Raw genomic sequence first — 21333 nt, 5'->3', positions numbered from 1 at the left:
AGAGTCAGGAATAGCTCCTGAGCACTGTGACATGATCCAAATAACAGCCAGAGGAAATGGATGTAATAATGTAAAAAGCAGAGCGAGAGCGATAGCACTGCAATAGGCTGTTTGCCTTGAACGTGGCCAATCTGGGATGGATCTGGGTTCGGTTCCTGGCACCCCACAGGAGTGATTTCTGAGTGCTGCCAAAAGAAAAAAAGTAAAACTGGTCAAAGTAATAGTGTTTGCTTGCATGTGGCCAGCCCAGATTCAATCCCTAGTATCACATTTGGTCCCCTGAACCCCTCCAGGAGAGATTCTTTAGCACAGAACAAGGATTAAACCCTGTTGTCCACCACCACCCCCAAAATTGTAAAACATTGGCCTGGAGAAATAATATAGCTGTAGGGTACTTGCTTTATACACAAATGACCCGAATTTCATCCCTAGCTCTCTATATGGGCCCTCAGCACTAGGAGTGCCTCAGTGCTGAACCAGAAATAAGCACAGTTGAGCCAGGTATGATACAAAAACAATAACAGGAAAAAATATAAAGCCTTATTTGAGCAATTGTAAAGTGACGCTTCTACTGTAGTGGCCTTTGCCTCTCTGAACATAATCTGAACCAGGCGTGAAGATGTTACAGGATTCTTTTTTTTTTTTTTTTTTTTGGGGGGGGTCACACCCGGCATTGCTCAGGGGTTACTCCTGGCTGTCTGCTCAGAAATAGCTCCTGGCAGGCACGGGGGACCATATGGGACACCGGGATTCGAACCAACCACCTTTGGTCCTGGATCAGCCGTTTGCAAGGCAAACGCCGCTGTGCTATCTCTCCGGGCCCTGTTACAGGATTCTTAATACTTTCTGGTCCTTAAGTTTGAAATCCAAGCTTGATTCTCTGGGGGAAAACTTGGAGCCTCCCTCTAGTCCTCATCTCGAGAATTGTGTTGGAAACAGACTGGTACAGAACCAGACTGTGTTTACATTTGCTTTGTTTATTTTCCATTGTTATTGGGTTGCTTATGTTTTATTTAGAGTAGTTAATATGCTGTCCCTATAAGCTACTCTTGGTCATTTTGATTTGCTAAAATAGATTATTTTATTTTATTATCATTATTTTTGTCATTATTACTATTGATCATGTAATATATTGTCAAATTATATAATATGTAATTCTATAGAATATATCAGAATTATAATATAATACATATTCAACATGCTATAACAGTGAATATCTTGTTTTATTAATGTGCTTGTATTAATTATAATTAATCATTAGTATTAATAATTTTATTGGTTTTATAATAAAAATTGGTCTTTGAATGCACTTTCGAAGCTTTTATCCATCCTTGGAAACTAGTCCTTAGTTCCCAGGTGACTGCATTTCAAGTCTAATGTGATATCTGCCTCCTTGGTTTCAGTCAACCCGAACTATGTTCCTCCGCTAGCAAGCTTTGACTTGCAGAATTTAGATGTCACGCCTCACGCCAGTACTTCTGTTTCAGCAAAAATCAGGAAACCAGGAAAGATAGGTGAGTATCTTCTTGCCTTCTTAGTGTCTTTATATGAGTCTCATTCAATTAATCTAAAAAGGGGCTGGAGCTTTAGTACTGTGGTTAGGGAGCTGACCTTGCACCTGGGTTCAATCCCTAGCATCCCATATGGTCCCCTGAACCTGCCAGGGGTGATCCCTCAACACAGAGCCAGGAGTGAGCCTTGAGCACCACTGATGGCCCTAAACTCCCCTCCTCCCACAAAATAGTGACTTAACAAATATGCCAAAATAAAAGTCATCTCCATCAAAGCGTCAGGAATTGGAGAGAGAATGCAGTTGGACAGTCTTTTCAGCATTATTATAATTTAGCAGTGCTGGAGAGATAGCTCAGTGTACTTGTGCTGCAGTGAGTGCTTTGTATGCTGGCAGCCTGGGTTTATATCCCTGATCCCACATGGTGCTCTTAGCACTTCTTGGTGGGGAAGAGACCCCCCCCCCCAATTCTTTTAATTATACAGTTTTTCTACCTCTAGTTAGTCTTTGGCAGGCCATCTCCTGAAGTTAGTTATTTTTAGCAAGCGTGATTATAGATGACTTACGATGTTTCTCATTCAAAACAGGAGGAAGAAAACGAAAAGCAGATGGCACCAAAGCATCTGACACACTTTCAAAGGAGGATACTTCAGAATGTGACCCTACACCGTGTGATAGAAGCCAGATGGAAAAGGTATCACTGACGGGCTCCAGGAAGGTGATGGCAGCCCAGTGGGAACCATTTGTCTCTGAATCTCACACAGAGGAAAATGGGAGAAAGAAGGCAAAAACGGAATAGACACACTTGTCTAGATCTCAGTTGTAGAGCTCGGGTTAGATTCCAGGTCTTTGCCACCACCCCGCACTGTTTTCCCATGGTTTTTGCAGTCTTCTGCTCCTTTTTTTGTACCCCTGAATACTTTGAATTGCTTCTTAAAACAGTGACCAAATTCTGCCTTAAGATATAAGTATTGTTTTCTGATCCCAGATTACCAGCTTCTCAGTGAATCTAGATACCATGAAAGACTGTATAGTTTCTGGTACTTGATGAGATAGTGCTTCAGTTTTTCCTGTAACTTTCCTACTCACAGAGTAGGTGGTATTTGTTTTTTGTTTTTTTTTTGTTTTGGGGCCACACCCAGTGGCGCTCAGGGGTTACTCCTGGGTATGTGCTCAGAAATTGCTCCTGGGGGCCGGAGAGATAGCACAGCAGTAGGGTTTTAGCTTTGCACGCAGCTGACCCAGGACAGATGGTGGTTCGAAACCCAGCATCCCATATGGTCCCCTGAGCCTGCCAGGAGTGATTTCTGAGCACAGAGCCAGGAATAACTCCTGAACGCCACTGGGTGTGACCCAAAAGCCAAATAAAAAGGAAAAAAAGAGGGCTCGGAGAGATAGCACAGCGGCGTTTGCCTTGCAAGCAGCTGATCCAAGACCAAAGGTGGTTGGTTCGAATCCTGGTGTCCCATATGGTCCCCCGTGCCTGCCAAAAGCTATTTCTGAGTAGATAGCCAGGAGTAACCCCTGAACACCTGGCCTAAAAAAAAAAAAAGGAAAAAAAATCACTCCTGTTTTGAGGTACCATATGGGATGCCAGGAGATCGAACCGTGGTCCGTCCTAGGTCAGACACGTGAAAGCAAAGACCCTATTGCTGCGGTACCACTCTGGCCCAGCCTTTTTTTTTAAATGTCTTTAGGGTTATACTTGCCTCTGTCCTATGTGATTCTCCTGGTAGCACTGGGAATCAACTTAGAGGGTTTGACGTATGTGTTCTGTGGGCTCATCCATGCACATATCACTGAGATATCTCCCCCCCTTTTTTGGTTTTTGGGTCACACCCAACAGTGCTCAGGGGTTACTTCTGGCTCTAAACTCAGAAATCGCCCCTGGCAGGCAAAGGGGACCATATGGGATGCTGGGATTCGAACCACCATCCTTCTGCATGCAAGGCAAACGCCCTACCTCCATGCTATCTCTCTGGCCTCTGAAACCTAACTTCTTAATCTAAGAGGGGTCATTCAGCTTAATGTGGATGTTGCAGAAACTTCCTCAGTAGTAAAAGGTTTCTGATTGTGCAGCAAACGAATATGAATTCTGTGATGTTTCTAATAGTGTTTATCTGTGAGTTGTCCTCAGTTAAAACAAAAGGTTGCCAGTGAAAGAATTAAGAAAACCTGTAGTTGAGCAATGGGACCATATTTTTTTTTTTTTGGGCCACACCCGGCATTGCTCAGGGGTTACTCCTGGCTGTCTGCTCAGAAATAGCTCCTGGCAGGCACGGGGGACCATATGGGACACCAGGATTTGAACCAACCACCTTGGGTCCTGATAGGCTGCTTGCAAGGCAAACACCGCTGTGCTATCTCTCCGGGCCCGGGGATGATATTTCAATGCGTGCTTTTGCGTGGGCAAGTCCTAAGATCAGTTCCAACACTGGACCTGTGAGTAGTATTGAAAGCAACCCCTGACTGCCACTGGATTTGGCTCCCAAGAACTAAATAAGAAACCCAAAATGAGGGCCAGAGAGATAGCATGGAGGTAGGGCATTTGCCTTGCATGCAGAATGACTGTGGTTTAAATCCCTGCATTCCATATGGTCCCCCGAGCTTGTCAGGAGCTGTCTGAGTGTAGAGCCAGGAGTAACCCCTGAGCGCAGCCAGGTGTGACCCCCAAAACAAAAAAACAAACAAACAGAGAGTCCTTGGTTAGGATGAGGTAGTGTTGGCATTACAGCACAGGCTCAAATTGGGCCAAAAGGGACCCTGTACACAGAAGGTGTGTAGATTCCCAATGTGTTAGAAAGACAATATAGAGAAATCTTTATCCCAGGAGAGCACCGAGAAAGAAGAGAAGGCACCAGTGTCACTACAGAATTACCGCGCTTACTTCCGAGAGCTGGACATTGAGGTCTTCTCTGTTCTGCAATGTGGACTTGTGACCAGGTCCATCTTGAATACTGAGATGCACACTGAGGTAAGTGAGCTGTAATCTTTTGGGGGGTTTTTTGGAGGGAGGAGGGCATACCCGGCTGTGCTCAGGAGTTATTCTTGGCTCTGTACTCAGAAATCGTTCCTGGCTGGTTCGGAAGACCATATGGGAAGCCAGGAATCCTAATCGGTTCCATTCTGGGTCGACTTTGTGCAAGGCAAATGCCCTGCCGCTGTGCTGTTTTGTTGTTCCAGCCCCAAGCTGCGGGGTCCTGAAGCCCCCCAGGGGGGCCCGGCCAGCAGGAATTAGCTGGGAAGACTTCTCAGACAACCGCACTCCTATTTTGCTGGGTAGAAGCACAACCACACTGTAAAAAATCTGAGAGAGGTTAATAATAAAGACCCAAGGCAATGTCTCACTGCTCAAGGGCAACTTTATTTGGCTACAGCTCCTTCTTATATAGAGAAGGAGAAGGGGGCAGTACAAGGGTGATGTCAATCACACTTTTGGCATGAAAATTACTTCATTATTCCAAATAAGGCAAGTGGGCAATACTTCTTGCAGTATCCATGGAAACATCTTGTGACCTTCTAGCTGCATTCCTAATTGCTTGACTATCAGGAGGTGGTGCAAGATGTGCTTGCCTCAGTGATCTTGAACAGACAATGTAGCATATACACAATAATGAATGTCTTGTAAACTCAGGGATATGGTTAAGGGAGTAAGGCCTCTTTTCTGGGAATGGTACTGGGCTGTGTTGCTCTCCTCCGGGCTAAAAGATTAATTATACTTTGCAGCTGCATTTTCCTTTCTCTTTGGCCCAAGAACTTACAGCAAGACTGCATGTAGCCTTTAGGTGAAAGGCTGGATTATGGCAGAAAGAATAGCAAAATGGCCTCAAACAAGTCAGTCCCCAACACCAAGCTGTGATCTTTGAAATTCATATTTTTGGTTCGTTTTATTTATTTATTTATTTATTTCAAATTTATGGCCACCCACTGCAGTGCTCAGGGCTACTTCTGGCTCCTGACCCTGGTTGAGGAACAGAGAGATAGAAGATAGTACAGTATCCGTTATCTTTCATGTGGCTGACCTGGGCTCAATCCCTGGCAACCCTTATGGCTCCCCAATCCCCTCGAGGAATGTTTTTACTGAAAAACAGAGCCAGTAGTAAGTTGGTTAAAGTTGTTAAAGCTCCAAAACTATAAAACAGAAATTTAGGGAACTTGAAGTTGGGACAACTGCATGCAGTCTTTCTCCTCTGTGCAATCTTTCCCAAACCCTTTGTCTGTGAAAGTAATGATGGCTGGTAACTCTGATTTTGTGTGATAAGTTTTCCTTTGTTTTGTTTTGTTTTGTTTTGGGTTTTTCTGGGTCACACCCAGAAACACTCAGGGGTTAGTCCTAGCTCTATGCTCAGTAATCGTTCCTGGCAGGCTCGGGGGACCCTATGGGGTGCTGGGATTTGAACCACTGTCTTCTTCGTGCAGGGCAAATGCCTTACCTCCATGCTATCTCTCGAGAGGCCCTGTTTCCCTTTTTTTATTATCACATACCTGGTTGTTATCCTCCTCAGTTCAGAACTTGTCCTGGTACTCAAACCACTTGTGCTTGGTATAGAAATTAACCTTAAAGACCTCATGCCTGGAAGGTACTTCTGTTTTTCTACTGAACCATATCCTTGGACCCTGTTCTTCTGCTCGAAAGGCTAACATTTTTCTTTTTCGAACAGTTGTTAGACATTATTAAAGATCAGGCTACTGATAAGACCTTTTTTGTTTATTTGTTTTTGGGTCACACCTGGCGACGCTCAGGTTACTCCTGGCTCTGAATTCAGAAATCGCCCATAGCTGGCTTGGGGGACCATATGAGATGCCAGGAATCGAACCATCATCTCCTGGGTCGGCTGCATGCAAGGAAAACACCCTCCCACTGTGCTAACTCATCAGCCCAAGTATTATGACTTTTACCTTAGGTATAAATAATGATCTGCTTGGATTACTTTTCTTGATTTAGGTGCTCAAGGGACTGTGGAGGACCAATGATCCAACGCAGGGCTCCCACATGGAAAGCATGCACTCCAGTCTTTTGAGCCAGCTCCCTAACCCTTCGTTGACTTTATAAGGAAGCACTGTTATGGTTCAGTTCTTTAGTTTTCTCTTAAGTCATAACACTTTCCTGTCATTCATCAGATGCCTTTGTGTGTATGCCACTGATAGGGACTTTGATAGTTCAGTAGTATATGCAGATGGTACTTGCTTGCAGATCATTCATAATCCAGCAAAGAAAGTAGATTTAGGGGTGGAGTGCTAACACAGCAGTAAGCATTTGCCTTTTACACGGCCAACCCAGGACAGACTGAGGTTCAATCCCCAGGTCCCCCGAGTCTGCCAGGAATGATTTCTGAGCACAGAGCCAGGAGAAACCTCTGAGCACCATCAGGGGTGGTAAAAAAAAACCAAAAACAAACAAACAAAAAAGTAAATTTAACTAGAAATATTATGTCAATTGATGGTCTAACTCTAATGGTCCAGGATAGAAAATAGTTGTTAGCCAAGGGCCTGAGGCCTCTGTGTTCTGGGCTCCACCAAGGACCAAGGACACACCCAGCAATTAACACCTGATGGGATGCAGGGGATCAAACCTTGGTTGATCACATGTAACTCAAACACCCTATCCAGTGTATTATCTCTTCAGCCCTAAATCCCCAGCTTATACCATACACCTTTACAAGAACGTAAGTTCCTCCAAAGTAGATTATTATTTCTCTCTCTTTTTTTTGGTTTTGGTTTTGGTTTTGGTTTTTGGGCCACACCTGGCAGTGCTTAGGGGTTACTCCTAGCTCTATGCTCAAGAATCACTTTTGGTGTGCTTAAAGGACTATATGAGATGCCTGGGATTGAACCCAGGTTGTATATGCAAGGCAAATACCTTACCTGCTGTACATTTGCTCCAGCCCCTTCCTCCTCATTTTTGGTTTTTGGGATGCCAGGGCTAGAATCTGGGTTGGCCTTGTATAAAGCAAGTGCCCTATCTGCTACCCTATCTCTCTACCCTTTTATTGTTTTGTTTAATTTAGTTTTGTTTGTCTTGCGCCCACAGACAGTAGTGCTCAAGGCTTATTCTTGCTTTTGTGCTGCGGATTGAAAAGAAAACACCCTGTTCACTTACTGTACTATTGCTCAGATTTTTGGAGCTACACCCTTAGTGTTCAGGGATTATTCCTGGCTCTGCACTCAAAAATTACTCCTGACAATCAGAGGACCATATGGGATACTGTGTTTTAAACCAGGTCAGCCACATGCAAAGCAAATGCTCTACCTTCTGTTCTAATACTCTGGCCCCTGCCTAGACCCTTTTGCCATTTTTATTGGCTTATCCTTGAGACTTTCCACAGTTGTATGTTGATTGAATTAAAGTAAACCTAGGATCCATTCTGTCCTACATTACACTTAAAAGTATCCTATTCAGGGGCTGGAGAGATAGCACAGCAGCATTTGCCTTGCAAGCAGCCGATCCAGGACCTAAGGTGGTTGGTTTGAATCCTGGTGTCCCATATGGTCCCCCGTGCCTGACAGGAGCTGTTTCTGAGCAGATTGCCAGGAGTAAGCCCTGAGCGCCACCGGGTGTGGTCCAAAAACCAAAAAAAAAAAAAAAAAAAAGTTTCCTATTCCGAATGAATGGTAGCAGAACACTCTGGAAGTATCAGAGATAGTACATAGGGTGAGGCAAGCAGGTGATCTGAGTTCAATCTCCAACACCACATATATCCCCTGAGCACTGAGAGGAGTTAAGTCCTAAGCACAGAAGGGTATGGGCCTAAATCAAAAATAAAGAGGCTTGAGGGCCAGAGTGGTAGCACAGCAGGTAGGGTGTTTCCTTGTATGCTGCTGGGGTTTGAGCCCTGGTATTTCATATGGTCCCCCAAGCCAGCCAAGAGCACTGCTGGCTATGGCCCTAAAAAGAAAATAAATGTCTAGAGATACAGTACAGCAGGTAGGGCACTTGCCTTGCACGTGGCCAACCCAGATTCTATCCCTGGCATCCCATATGATCTTCTGATCCCACCAGGAATGATTACTGAATGCAGAGCCAGGATTAAAACCTTGAGTACTGCCAGGTATGCTAACGCCCCAAATCAAAACAGACACGGAGGGGGGTGTAGAAAAATAAATGGATTATTTAATGAACAGAAAAAAGTCTAATTCCTTTCAAGTTTTTCTTTTTTGTTTGTTTTTGTCCCAGACCCAGTGGTGCTTGGGTAAGCCACATACTAGACTAGACAAATGCCCTCCATGTAGTACTCTCACTCTGGTCCCATTGTTTAGTCTTTTTTTAATCTCACAGTATTCAGGAAATGCAGATATACAGCTGGAAGATAAAAGTAATTTATTTTCAGAGAAATTGTAGGTCTTCTAAAACTATTATCTTGGGGCCGGAGAGATAGTACAGCGGGAGGGCATTTGCCTTGCACACATCCGATCCAGGACATGTTCGATCGCCAGCATCCCATATGGTCCCCCAAGCCTGCCAGGAGCGATTTCTGAGCGCAGAACCAGGAATAACCCCTGAGCGCCACCGGATGTGATTCCTCCCCCCACCCCCCAAATAAATCCTCCCTTTGGGCCACATCCAGCTGTGCTCAGGGTTTTCTCCTGGCTCTGTACTCAGTGATCACTCTTGGTGGTGTGAAGTGGGACAGTCTGTGGTGCTGAGTTGGACTGTTGTCAGCTATGTGCCCCTATATTATCTCTGCAGACCTTTCACCTCTCTTTGATATTGGAAGTGCTTGCATTTTGAGAGATGCACCATTAGGACCAAACTCAGAACATTATGGGAGTTGGGGGTGATTTCCTTTCTCCTCGCCATCTCCAAAGAATAATCTTTCTCCCATTGTGATAGGGATACTTGAAGAAGTAAACATAAAATGTGCCTGTCGCCCGGACTCCAAGGGAGTTAGGACATGCCTGAAATCAGTTTTCTCTTCCTTCCTTTTTTCCTTCCTTGTGACAGGCGACAGAAGTGGTGCAGCTTCAGCCCCCGGAACTGCTTCTCCTGCTGGAAGATCTCTCAGAGAAACTGGAGAATATGCTGATACCTTCCATAACCAAGCGAATCCCCTTTTTCAAGGTCTGTAAGGCAGAAGCCCAAGATCGGGCCCATTGGTTTTGGGAATAAGTAGGTCTTGGTTGGGAACAAGTTGTCACTATATTTTGCTCGATTTCTGGGAGCACTACAGCAACCCTTCGTCAAATGCTACTCACATTTGCTTTAGAAGAAAATTTTGAACCAGAAACAGCAAAAAACAAAAAGCCACCCAAAATAAGAATTATCTAAGATACCTGAGTATTCCTGAATTCTTGTTTCTGCTTGGCTTTTGGTTTTAACAGCCTTCCAAACCGAGAATAGTAATTGGTTTTATAGAGACGACCAGAGCCTTGAATAGGTCTGTATAAACAACTGTGAGTTTCTTGAATATTATATCCCACTATTGGATTCTTTTTATTTTTATTTTTTTGTTGTTGTTGTTGGTTTTTGAGTCACACTGGCTGCGCTCAGGGGTTACTCCTGGCTCTGTGCTTAGAAATCACTCCTGGAAGGCTCCGGGAACCATATGGGATGCCAAGATTCGAACTACAGTTTGTCCTTGGCCAGCTGTGTGCAAGGCAAACACATTACTGCTTCGCTATCTTTTCGGCCCCTATTGGATTCTTTTTTTTTTTTTTTTTTTTTTTTTTGGTTTTTGGGCCACACCCGGTAACGCTCAGGGGTTACTCCTGGCTATGTGCTCAGAAGTTGCTCCTGGCTTGGGGGACCATATGGGACACCGGGGGATCGAACCGCGGTCCGTCCAAGACTAGCACAGGCAAGGCAGGCACCTTACCTTTAGCGCCACCGCCCGGCCCCCTTATTGGATTCTTTTTTGTATTTACTATTTGATATACATACTTTTTGGGTTTGTTTTTGAACCACATTTGGCAGTGCTTTAAGACTTGTTCCTGGTTCTGCACTTGGTTCACTTCTAGTGTGGCTAAGGGGACCATATATGGTACCTGAAATCAAACCTAGCTTGAGAGACCAGATCAATAGCACAGCGGTAGGGCATTCGCCTTGCATGCGGCCAACCTGAGACGGACTGGGTTTGATCGCTGGCATCTCATATGGTTCTCTAAGCCTGCCAGGGATGATTTCTGAGTGGAGAGCCAGGAATAACCTGTGAGCCCTGCTGGGTGTGACCCACCCCCCCAAATAAAACCCAGATTGACTGCTATCTAGTATACCTGCTAAACTATCACTACGGCTTTGCTGTACCTTTTTTGGGGGGAGGGGTGATCACACCATTTCCAGTGATGCTCAGTGATTATTTCTGGCTCTGTACTCAGGAATTACTCTTGGAGGTTCTTTGGGGACCATTGATATTCTGGGGATCAAATCCATTTTGGCTGCATGTTAAGGAAGTGCCTTAAGTGCCTTTCCCATTGTACTTACTGGCACCTGTATATTTTGTTTATTTGTTTTGGGGCCACACCCAGCTACGCTCAGGGGCCATTTCTGGCTCTCTGCTTAGAAATTACTCCTGATAGGCTTGAGGAGCCATATAGGATGCCAGAGATCAAACCTGGGTCAGCCATGTGCAAGGCAAATGCCTTATCTGCTGTGTTATCACTCCAGCCCCCTCCTTTACATTTTTGGGTTTTGGTTTTGGTTTTGGTTTTGGAGCCACATGCGGTGGCGCTCAGAATTACTACTGGCTCTGCACTCAGAAATCACTCTTGGCAGGTTCAGGGAACTGTACTGGATGCTGGGGTAGAAACTGGGTGGAAATACCCGACCCACTGTGCTATAACTCCAGCCCTTCTTTTATTTTATTTTATTTTATTTTTTCGGGTCCATACCTGGTGATGTTCAGGGGTGACTCTGGCTCTACACTCAGAAATTACTCCTGCCAGGCTCAGGGAACGATATGGGATGCCAGGGATTGAATCTGGGTCATATGCGTGCAAGGCAAATGCCCTACCCACTGTACTATCTCTCTGGCCTGTTGACCAACATTATTTTAGAAGATCTAAATTTCAGAGGAGCCATATAGGAGTTTCTTCCCTGCTACCTCTGAATTTCTTACAGAGTAAAGGCAGGCGGAATATTGGATTCTCACATCTCCATCAGCGATCTCCCCAAGAGATTGCTTACAGTGTCGCGGAGCTGCTGAACCCATTGTGTAACCATCTGGAAAACATTCACAACTACTTCCAGGTCAGAAACCTGCCTTCTGTGGTGCTGATGAAGGAGATTATGTTGTTGATTCAAAGCTGAATCTGTGCTTTTATGCTGTTAATCTCCATTTGGATATTGGATGAAAAGACATAGATGGAACCGGGGGATGGTTGGTACTGGAATGTGAACCCGAGGCCCCAACATGTTTTGCACGTGCTTCAGCTCTTTGTACAATCTCCTGAACCCAAGATTGGGGTGGGGGCGGGCACTGAGGGAAAATGGGTTATACTCAGCAAATTCAGAAATTCTGGCTCTGCTCAGGGGCATTCTAATGGGCATTCAGGGACCATATATGGGGTGTCATGGATTGAACCTGGGTTGGCCACATGCGAGGCAAGCACTGTACCCACTCTGTTATCTCTTTGGGCCACACCTGACAGTGCTCAGGGGTTTACTCTGGACTCTACACTCAGGAGTCACTCCTGACAGGTTTGGGGGACTTTATGCGATGCCAGGGTTGGAAGCTAGGTTGGCTGCAATGGAAGACAAGCACCCGAGCCAATATACTAATGCTGTGGTCCCCCAAGATTTCATTTGTGACTAAAAACTTTGGGCATAATAAGAACATTTGCCTCAGCAGTTCTTGTAAAGCCTTTTTTCCTTTTAGTGCTTAACCGCTGAGAATCATGGTATCATAGATGGAGCAGAAACAAAGAGTTTGGAGTACCACATGATGTCTGCCTGCTATCCCAGGCTACTGCGCATTTTGCTGGCATTTTTTTCTTGGTAAGTATACGGAAAGTAACACAGGGAGAAATACTAAGAGTCCTTGACAACAAAGCCCTGTGGCCTAGAAAATAACTGAAAGGTTCTTTCAAAAAGTTTTCCGTGTCTTGGGGCCAGAGCGATAGCACAGCAGGAAGGGTGTTGGTCTTGCACGTAGCTGTCCTGGGTTTGATCTCTGGCATCCCTTATGGTCCCCCAAGCCTGCCAGGAGCGATTTCTGAGCGGAGAGCCATTAGTACCTTCTGAACACTGCCGGGTGTGACCCAAAAACAAAGAGTCACTTGCTTAGTGTTGTGTATTGTTCTGAGAAGAGAAACTTACTTTTAAATGTTGATAATGAAAGAAGAGCTGTTTCCTGGGGGCCAGAGTGATAGCACAGCAGTAGGACATTGGCTTTGCATTCAGGTGACCCGGGACAGATCTGGGTTCAATCCCCTGTATCCCATTTGGTCCCCTGAGCCTGCCAGGAGCGATTTTCTTTTTAAAAGAGATGTTTCCTTTTTTTTTTTTTTTTTTTGGTTTTTGGTTTTTGGGCCACGGCGGTGCTCAGGGGTTACTCCTGGCTGTCTGCTCAGAAATAGCTCCTGGCAAGCACGGGGGACCCTATGGGACACCGGGATTCGAACCAAGCACCTTTGGTCCTGGATCGGCTGCTTGCAAGGCAAACGCCGCTGTGCTATCTCTCCGGGCCCGAGACATTTCCTTTTTTAAAAAAAATTAGGATTATTGTGGGTTAGGTGCTTGCCTTGCATCCGACCAATGTGGTTTGATCTCTGGCATCCTATACGGCCCCCAAACTCTGCCAGGAGTAACTCATAAATATCTCTGGGTGTGCTCTAAAAAGGGAATAATAAAATACAAGAACTGCTCAACCCTTACGGTAACTATTTTGTGTACCTTGCAGTGTTTAGTCTGATACCCAGTTTTGTGACTGAAGTCAGCATTTGCATGCTTTTTTTTTTTTTTTTTTTTGGTTTTTGGGTCACACTCGGCAGCACTCAGGGGTTACTCCTGGCTCTACGTTCAGAAATTGCTCCTGGCAGGCTCAGGGAACCATATGGGATGCTGGGATTCGAACCTCCGTACTTCTGCATGCAAGGCAAATGCCCTTACCTCCATGCTATATCTCCGGCCCACCATTTGCATGCTTTTATTGCTTTGATTCTCTTTAAAACACACTTTCTGAGGGTGGTCACAGACTTGAAGCCACTCTCCACATGTGCTATCCAAGCACACTTCCTGAAATTGTACTCATACTTTTTTTCCTTGATTTTCCTTGATGTTTTTCTTGATTTTCTCATAGGAATGGATTTTATCAACCTGAAAATTTCACTTTACTGTATTCTACCCTGGAGACCCTTAGCAGCCGCCTGAATCCACAAGAACGTGACCAGTCCTTGGAGCAGCTGCTCAGGTGGGCAAGAAGTCTGGAGTTTGGAGAATTTCTGGGCTGGACATTAACTTGGGTGTCTCTCAGTAGTTGTGAACTTTCGTTTTCCTAGTTTCTATGTAAATCAGAAAAATTATGGTTCAGATCATACTGAATCATCATGTATCCTACATCCAGTGAAATTTGCCCTTATAAATATTGATGAAATCAATGCAACTGTAGTTATTTGTTCTGGTTCTAATCTTCAAATTCCTCTTCCTTCCCTGTTTTTGGAAAAAGAGGAGTCTTGAGCTGGAGAGATAGCACAGTGGTAAGGCGTTTGCCTTGCACAAAGCCGATCCAGGACAGATGGTGACAGATCCTGACATCCCTGTGCCAGGAGCCAGGAGTGATTTCTGAGCGAAGAGCCAAGAGTAACCCCTGAGCACTGCCGGGTGTGACCCCCAAAACCAAAAAAATAAAAATAAAGAAGAGGAGTCTTGCTAATGGAAGGGCCTTGACTCCCAGCCTTCTGCTTCAGTTTCAACCCCAGTAAGCTGGTCTTTGAGCTGCCTGATAGAGAGCTTAAGCTGTCACTGGCCCATAGTGTGTGCTTTCCATCTCTACAAGTCAGTATTTCATTTTGGGTGCAGAACGGAGGCCAGAGAAATAGTAGAAATAGTACTGGTGTTACAGAGATTGTTTGGCATTTCACTAACTCTGATTCAAATCATTAGCACTGCATATGGATGAAGACATTCATGAGTACAGTGAGAAGTAGCCACCCAGCACTGTGAGGTGTGGTCCCAGACCCCCCAATATAAAAATAGATGTAACACTATTAAATATTTTGACCTCCTTCCCATTAGACAGTCAGGAATTGACTAGTTCTATTTCAGATTCGATTTCAAATTAATTGTGACTCCTCCTGATCTATTACTTCAATGCTTTCAAAATGACCTTTTGGGGGACAGAGAGATAGCACAGTGGTAAGGTATTTGCCTTGCATACAGAAGGATGGTGGTTTGAATCCCGGCATCCCATATGGCCCCCGGGTGTGCCAGGAGCAATTTCTGAGCATAGAGCCAGGAATAAGCCCTGAGCATAGCCAGGTGTGGCCCAAAATAAAAACAATAACAAAAAAGCTACTGTAAATGGTAACACATACAGAAATAAACTATATAGTAACATTAAAAGATCTGCTTTGTTTTTTATTTGATTTTTGGTTTTGGGCCATACCTGGTTCGAGCCGGGGATAGAACCCAGGTCCATCCTGGGTCAGCAATGTGCAAGGCAAACGCCCTACCGCTATGCTATATCACTCCAGCCCCTGCTTATTTTTTTTGTACTTTATATTTACATGTTTGTGTCCGTACCAAAAGTTAAATTTTGGGGCTGGAGAGATAGCATGGAGGTAAGGCGTTTGCCTTTCATGCAAGAGGTCATCGGTTCGAATCCCAGCGTCCCATATGGTCCCCCGTGCCTGCCAGGAGCAATTTCTGAGCATGGAGCCAGGAGTAACCCCTGAGCACTGCCGGGAGTGACCCAAAAAAACCACAAAAAAAAAAAAAAACAAAAAAAAAAGTTAAATTTTTTTTTGGTTTTTGGGTCACACCCGGCAGCGCTCAGGGGCTACTCCTGGCTTGAGGCTCAGAAATCGCTCCTGGCAGGCTCAGGGGATGCCGGGATTCAGACCACCGACCTTCTGCATTCGAGGCAAATGCCTTACCTCCATACTATCTCTCCGAACCCCCAAATTAAAATATTTTTAACGTGTCTTCTTAAGTCCTTAACAAGCAAAAATATACATTTATTCTTAGGGTTATACTTACAGCCTTGGCCAAGACTAAAATTTGTGGGACTGGAGCGTTATTACAGTGGGTAGAGAGTGTGCCTTGCAGTGGCCGACCCGAGTTTGATCCCCAGCATCCCATATGGTCCACAGAAAGGAATGATTTCTGAGCTCAGAGCCGGAGTAACTTCTGAGTGCCACTGGGTGTAGTCCCCCCCCAAAAAATAAAAAGACTAGAACTTGTATTTTCAGGAATACAAGAATCCTTCAGTGCCTTCCCCACTCCAACCCCAGGCTTTCATTGCTCTGTTTTTTCCATATACAGTTACAGACCTCTTCAAGGTTTCAAAGAAGCCTGCCATAATATTAGAAATGAGGTGGGGCCGGAGAGATAGCATGGAGGTAAGGCGTTTGCCTTTCATGCAGGAGGTCTTCGGTTCAAATCCCGGTGCCCCATATGGTCCCCTGTGCCTGCCAGGAGCAATTTCTGAGCCTGGAGCCAGGAATAACCCCTGAGCACTGCCGGGTGTGACCCAAAAACCACAAAAAAAAAAAAAAAAAAAAAAAAGAAATGAGGTGACTTCTGGTTAAAGCACTGAATACTAAAGTGGGTTTTTATAACATTTATTAGGCTTGTCTCTAATATTTGTCTTTTTTTTCTTTTTCTTTTTTTGCTTCTGGTCTCCTTCTAGCCAAAGCTTCCAATACTTACAGAACTTCAGTCCCAGCCTCCCCAATCTCCATTGTGCTCTCTATCTCCTCCGACTTCTGTTGGTTCTCCTGGGAAAATTTGCAGATCCTAATCAAAACAAGGACAAAATTGGTAATTTTAATTTTTCCTGTTTAAACACCACCACCCCCTTTTGAATAGGACTGATAACGAATGATAAACTTATGCTGTAACTCCCTCAACTCTTTTTTTTTTTTTTTTTTTGGTTTTTGGGTCACACCTGGCAGCGCTCAGGGGTTACTCCTGGCTCAATGCTCAGAAATTGCTCCTGGCATGCTCAGAGGACCATGTGGATGTTGAGATTCGAACCACGGTCCTTGTGCATGCAAGGCAAATGCCTTACCTCTATGCTATCTCTCCAGCCCCCTCCCTCAACTCTTTTTTTTCTTGTTAAGACATAATTTATTTGTGGCTGTGCTTCCTGACAGATTATGAGAAGGGTATTTCCTCAGAGCAGCCTCCACTGCTTTCTTCTGCTCTTCTTTTTAGTCTGACAGTGTTTGGTTTAGTTGACTACAGAACATTTGCTTGGCTTTTATTTACTGTCCTTTGTTTTGTGTTTAATTATATGGCATGTTTGGTAAAGAGACATAAGCTTTGAGGTGAATAAGATGGGAAAAAAGTAACATGAGGATTCTGTGTAGAGAGGGGATTGGCTCTGGACCAGATAGATTGCTCAGGTGATGAAGAACATGCATAGCATGTGTCAGGTCCTGAGTTTGAGTTCTGTCACCACACAGTATTCTGAGAACCTCTGGGTATTGCTCTGGTTGCCCACCAGCACAGCGCACTGCAAAGTGTGACCTTGGCGAATGCGTTGAACCTTTTTTGAAAAGAGAAGAACTAGGGCCAGAGTGATAACACAGTGGGTAGGCATTTGCCTTGCATGAGGCCTACCTGGGTTCAATCTCCAGCATCCCATGTGACCCTCTGAGCCTGCCAGGAGTGTTTTTTGTTTTGTTTTGTTTTGTTTTGTTTTGGGGAGCACACTTGGCGTTGCTCAGGGATTATTCTTGGCTCTGCACTCAGAATCGCCCCTGGAAAGTTTGGCGGACTTTATGGGATGTGGGGATTCGAACCATGATCTGTCCTGGACCAGCTTTGTGCAAGGCAAATGCCCTTCCGCTGTGCTATCTCTCGAGCCCCAGGAGCGATTTCTGACCTCAGACCCAGGAGTAACCCCTGAACACAACCGGGTGTGGCCCAAAAAAAGAAAAAAGAGAAGACCATACCCCATTCTTATCTTGAGCTCACAGGATGCAACATGGGGATTATTTATATATACTAGTTGGCAGCATAGGAGGAAAGGGGAAATAAAGTTTTCACGTTCCCCGTGAGGTAGGTTTCTTGAGTCTCTGAGGGGATCCCTCTTTTTACTGGTTTCCCCATAGGAGCAGGTTCCCATTCCCACCAACCAACAGCGTCTCTCCTATGTCAGTGTATGTTCATATTTGTGTGCTTGAGAGTTGGGGAGGTTTTAAGTGGGGGGAATTGTATCTTAGACAAATGGTTTATTTCTAGTAGAAGGGCCAGTAGAGCAGAAACACAATAGCAGTTTCCAGATTATAAAATTTAGGAATAAGAGTCAGAGGGATAGTATGAGTTAGGGTGTTTACCTTGCATACAGAAGGATAATGATTCGCATCTCAGCATCCCATATGGTCCCCCGAGCCTGTCAGGAGTGATTTTGAGTGTAGAGCCAGGAGTAACCCCTGAGTGCTGCCAGTGTGACCCCAAAACAAAAACAAACAATTTAAGAAAAATAATTCTTTCAGCCCACAATCATCTTCAAGAGCCTGTAAAAGCAGGAATGAGGTCAGTATTCTTTGCATGGGATGACCTTGTCTTGTTTCCCTAACAGCTTCCTTGGCCAAACAGTTCCTCTGCCGGGTCTGGCCGAGTGAAGAGAAAGAGAAGGGCCGAGTCTTTAACGAACACCTCCACTCTTTACTCTGGTGAGATGCTCACTTTCTCAGCCCAGCACATCCTTCTCTACACGCATTGTGGGGTCGGGCTGAGATAGGTGCTGAAAGCAGTAGAGAGACTCTAAAGATACAGAATTTGGCATTCCTGCATTGTAACACCTGGTTTTGTTTCATTCTGTCATCTGTTATGTATTAAGGGAGTAGATCTCTCTGGGGTGCATCTTTCCTGATATCCAGTGAGTCATATTAATATCTCAAGAAAGACTTTCAGAAAGAGGCCATAGTGGTAGTGGGTATGGTGCTGCTCTTCCACGCGGCCTACCTAGGTTCAGTCCCCAGAAAATCAGCCAGGAGTGTAAACACTGAGCACCCTTGGATATGACCCAAAAACAAATGGGCCAGAGCGATAGTACAGCAAGTTGGGCATTTGACTTGCACATGGCTGAGCCAGGTTTGACCTCTGGCATCCCATATGGTTCCTAAGTCTGCCAGGAGTTATTTCTGAGCAGAGCCAGGAGGAACTCCTAGCAATGCCAGTTATGGCCCCAAAATAAAGACTTTTTGGTGGGGGTGACTTTGATTGGAGAGAGCTCAATGCCCTGAGCATGTGCCTCGCATGAGATGTCCTCAGTCTGATCCCCTGTACCAAATGACCCCTGATACTGCCAGGAGTAACTCCTGACCACCAATCTAGGTGTAGCCTCTGAGTAGTGCTCAGAGTGGGCCATTCTGTGGAATATGTTCAGATGTTTTCTCCCTCAATACAGTGTCTACCTGGAGCACACAGATGGCGTCTTAAAGGCCATAGAGGAGATTTCAGGGGTCGGTGTCCCAGAACTCATCAACTCTTCTAAAGACGCCTCCTCTTCATTCCCTACATTGACTAGGTAAGGGGGTTCTTCCCGGTTCTCCCCGTTACTCCCAGTGTTCAGAGTGAAGTTCCCAAATAACTGCTCTCTCTCTCAACTCTCTCTGATGCACACAGTACTTTGTCCATGTGAGTCACATAGAAGGACATTATTAAGGAATGAAGAAATGAGGTTTAGCAAACTGCTCCTGTCAGTATCTTTGCCATTTAAACACAAGATTATTTTCCAAGTATTTTAGCATCTTTGGAAGAATGATGACGCAGCTCTCACTGTTGTGTTCTGATTTGATTTGCATGTGTGTTTGATACTTGTCTTGCCTATTTATGAACACGCTTTCCCTGTTCTATCTTATTGGATTCTTTCCACTACTCATGGAGGCCTAGGTGTCTTCTCTCTTTTTGGTAAAGTGAAAAAAGGGACTTGACCTGATTTAGACAAATCAGGATCTCCAGCTTTGTCCCCATGACTTGATTTCTTCTCCACAGTGCCAGGCTCTCTGCTGTCAAAAAATTGGTGCCCTGGGGTCTGAGCTTCTTGGGCTCCTTTCTCACTCCTGCTCCCACCCTTCTAAGCAGAATGGACAATGGGATGGTGGGCAAAGGCAAGATCGAACTTCTTCTAGAAAGCCCTTTCTCACAGAGCCTCACCGTGGGTGCGCCTGCTTTCCCTTCCCCTCCTCTAGGAGCACCTTTGTCATTTTCTTCCGTGTGATGATGGAACAGCTTGAGAAGAAAGTGAAAAGTCTTCAGCCTGGCACAGCGTCAGACTCGGAGCAGGTGCGTCACTAAGTTCCCTGCATAAGAGATAGACCCTGGGTCACTTGGAACACATTCTCCTGGGGCAAACTTTCTACCACTGTACTGTCACTCTGGCCCCAGATTTTCTTTTAGGAAAGTTTTGTAAGCAGCCCGTATGAAACGTATCTGCAGACCTCAACACTTTCTTGTGGGTACATTGGTTACCACATATTTTCAGGGAGAATAATTGCTTCTGACTCAGCTATATCGTTCAAGAACCATCTATTCATGGAAGGAAAGGAAAGTAAGACATGTAAAATTTGGGGCCGGAGAGATAGCATGGATATAGGGTGTTTGCCTTGCATGCAGAAGGATGGTGGTTCAAATCCCGGCATCCCCTATGGCTCCTCAAGCCTACCAGGAATGAGTTCTGAGCATAGAGCCAGGAGTAACCCCTAGAGCACTGCTGAGTGTGACGCCCCCCGAAAAAAGACATGCACAATTTGGCTGTGATTTAGAGATCCCTGTATGTCTGGCTGTCCCCAGATACATGAAGAGAAACTTGTCTACTGGAACATGGCTGTCAGAGACTTCAGTATCCTCATCAACCTGATGAAGGTGAGTATGGAGTGTTCCCGAGGACACCATAGGTGAGATTGGCCTTGTACACTTCCAATGTAGCTTCTAGTCCCAGAGCCCATATGGTCCCAAGCCCCTCCAGGAGTGATCCCTGGCACAGCTCTCCTTTCCACATCTCCTCCGCCAACTCTTAATTTTTTGGACCAAGATTTTTTTGCTTTGTTTGTTTTGGGGCCACACCCAGTGGCGCCCAGGGGTTACTCCTGGCAGACTCAGGGGACCATCTGAGATGCTTTGAATGAGCCCAGGTTAGCTGTGTGCAAGGCAAATGCCCTAACTGCTGTGCTCTCATTCCAGCCCCTCAGACCAAGCTTTTGAACCTCAGCAATGATATCTTCTAAACATCCCCAAAGAAAACAAATAGTTTTCTAATTTTTTTCTCCTTTGGTTTTTGGGATATACCTGGCAGCATTCATTGTTACTCCTGGCTCTGCTCAGAAATCGCTCCTGGTAGGCTCAGGGGACCACATGGGATGTGGGGATCAGACTTGGTTCCGTCCTGGGTCAGCCATGTACAAGACAAACACCCTACCCCTATGCTATCACTCCACCCTGTTTCTCTTTGGTTCCTTTTTTCTTTCTTGTTCTTTAGAGGGGAGATTTATACCTAATGGTGTTTAGGTACCACATGAGGTTCTGAGAATCTAATCTAGAACTGTTCATGTACAAATCATGAACTCCAGCCCTTTTTACCGTTCCAGGTCCATTTCTTTTTCTTTTCTTTTCTTTTTGGTTTTTGGATCACACCTGGTAACACTCAGGGGTTACGCCTGTCTCTGCACTCAGAAATCACTCCTGGTTTGGGGGACCATATGGGATGCCGGGGGATCGA

General features: G+C 45.2%; 1 protein-coding gene across 1 annotated transcript in view; it reads left to right on the top strand.

Annotated features, from left to right (window-relative positions):
- Window positions 1-21333, top strand: part of FANCD2 (FA complementation group D2) — a 1230368-nt gene that overhangs the window by 240010 nt on the left and 969025 nt on the right. Inside the window, exons 28-39 of the mRNA XM_049766247.1 lie at window positions 1404-1515; window positions 2096-2204; window positions 4341-4484; window positions 9453-9569; window positions 11565-11693; window positions 12322-12440; window positions 13744-13854; window positions 16294-16424; window positions 18193-18286; window positions 19024-19143; window positions 19808-19901; window positions 20409-20480. Of these exons, the coding sequence (XP_049622204.1) occupies window positions 1404-1515; window positions 2096-2204; window positions 4341-4484; window positions 9453-9569; window positions 11565-11693; window positions 12322-12440; window positions 13744-13854; window positions 16294-16424; window positions 18193-18286; window positions 19024-19143; window positions 19808-19901; window positions 20409-20480 (1352 nt within the window). The remainder of the gene's footprint in view (window positions 1-1403; window positions 1516-2095; window positions 2205-4340; window positions 4485-9452; window positions 9570-11564; window positions 11694-12321; window positions 12441-13743; window positions 13855-16293; window positions 16425-18192; window positions 18287-19023; window positions 19144-19807; window positions 19902-20408; window positions 20481-21333) is intronic.

This window comes from Suncus etruscus, chromosome 20 (genome assembly GCF_024139225.1).
Source record: "Suncus etruscus isolate mSunEtr1 chromosome 20, mSunEtr1.pri.cur, whole genome shotgun sequence".
Classification (NCBI taxonomy): Eukaryota; Metazoa; Chordata; class Mammalia; order Eulipotyphla; family Soricidae; genus Suncus; species Suncus etruscus.
Note: the sequence above shows the minus strand (reverse complement) of the source record. Positions and strands in the feature narration are given on the sequence as shown.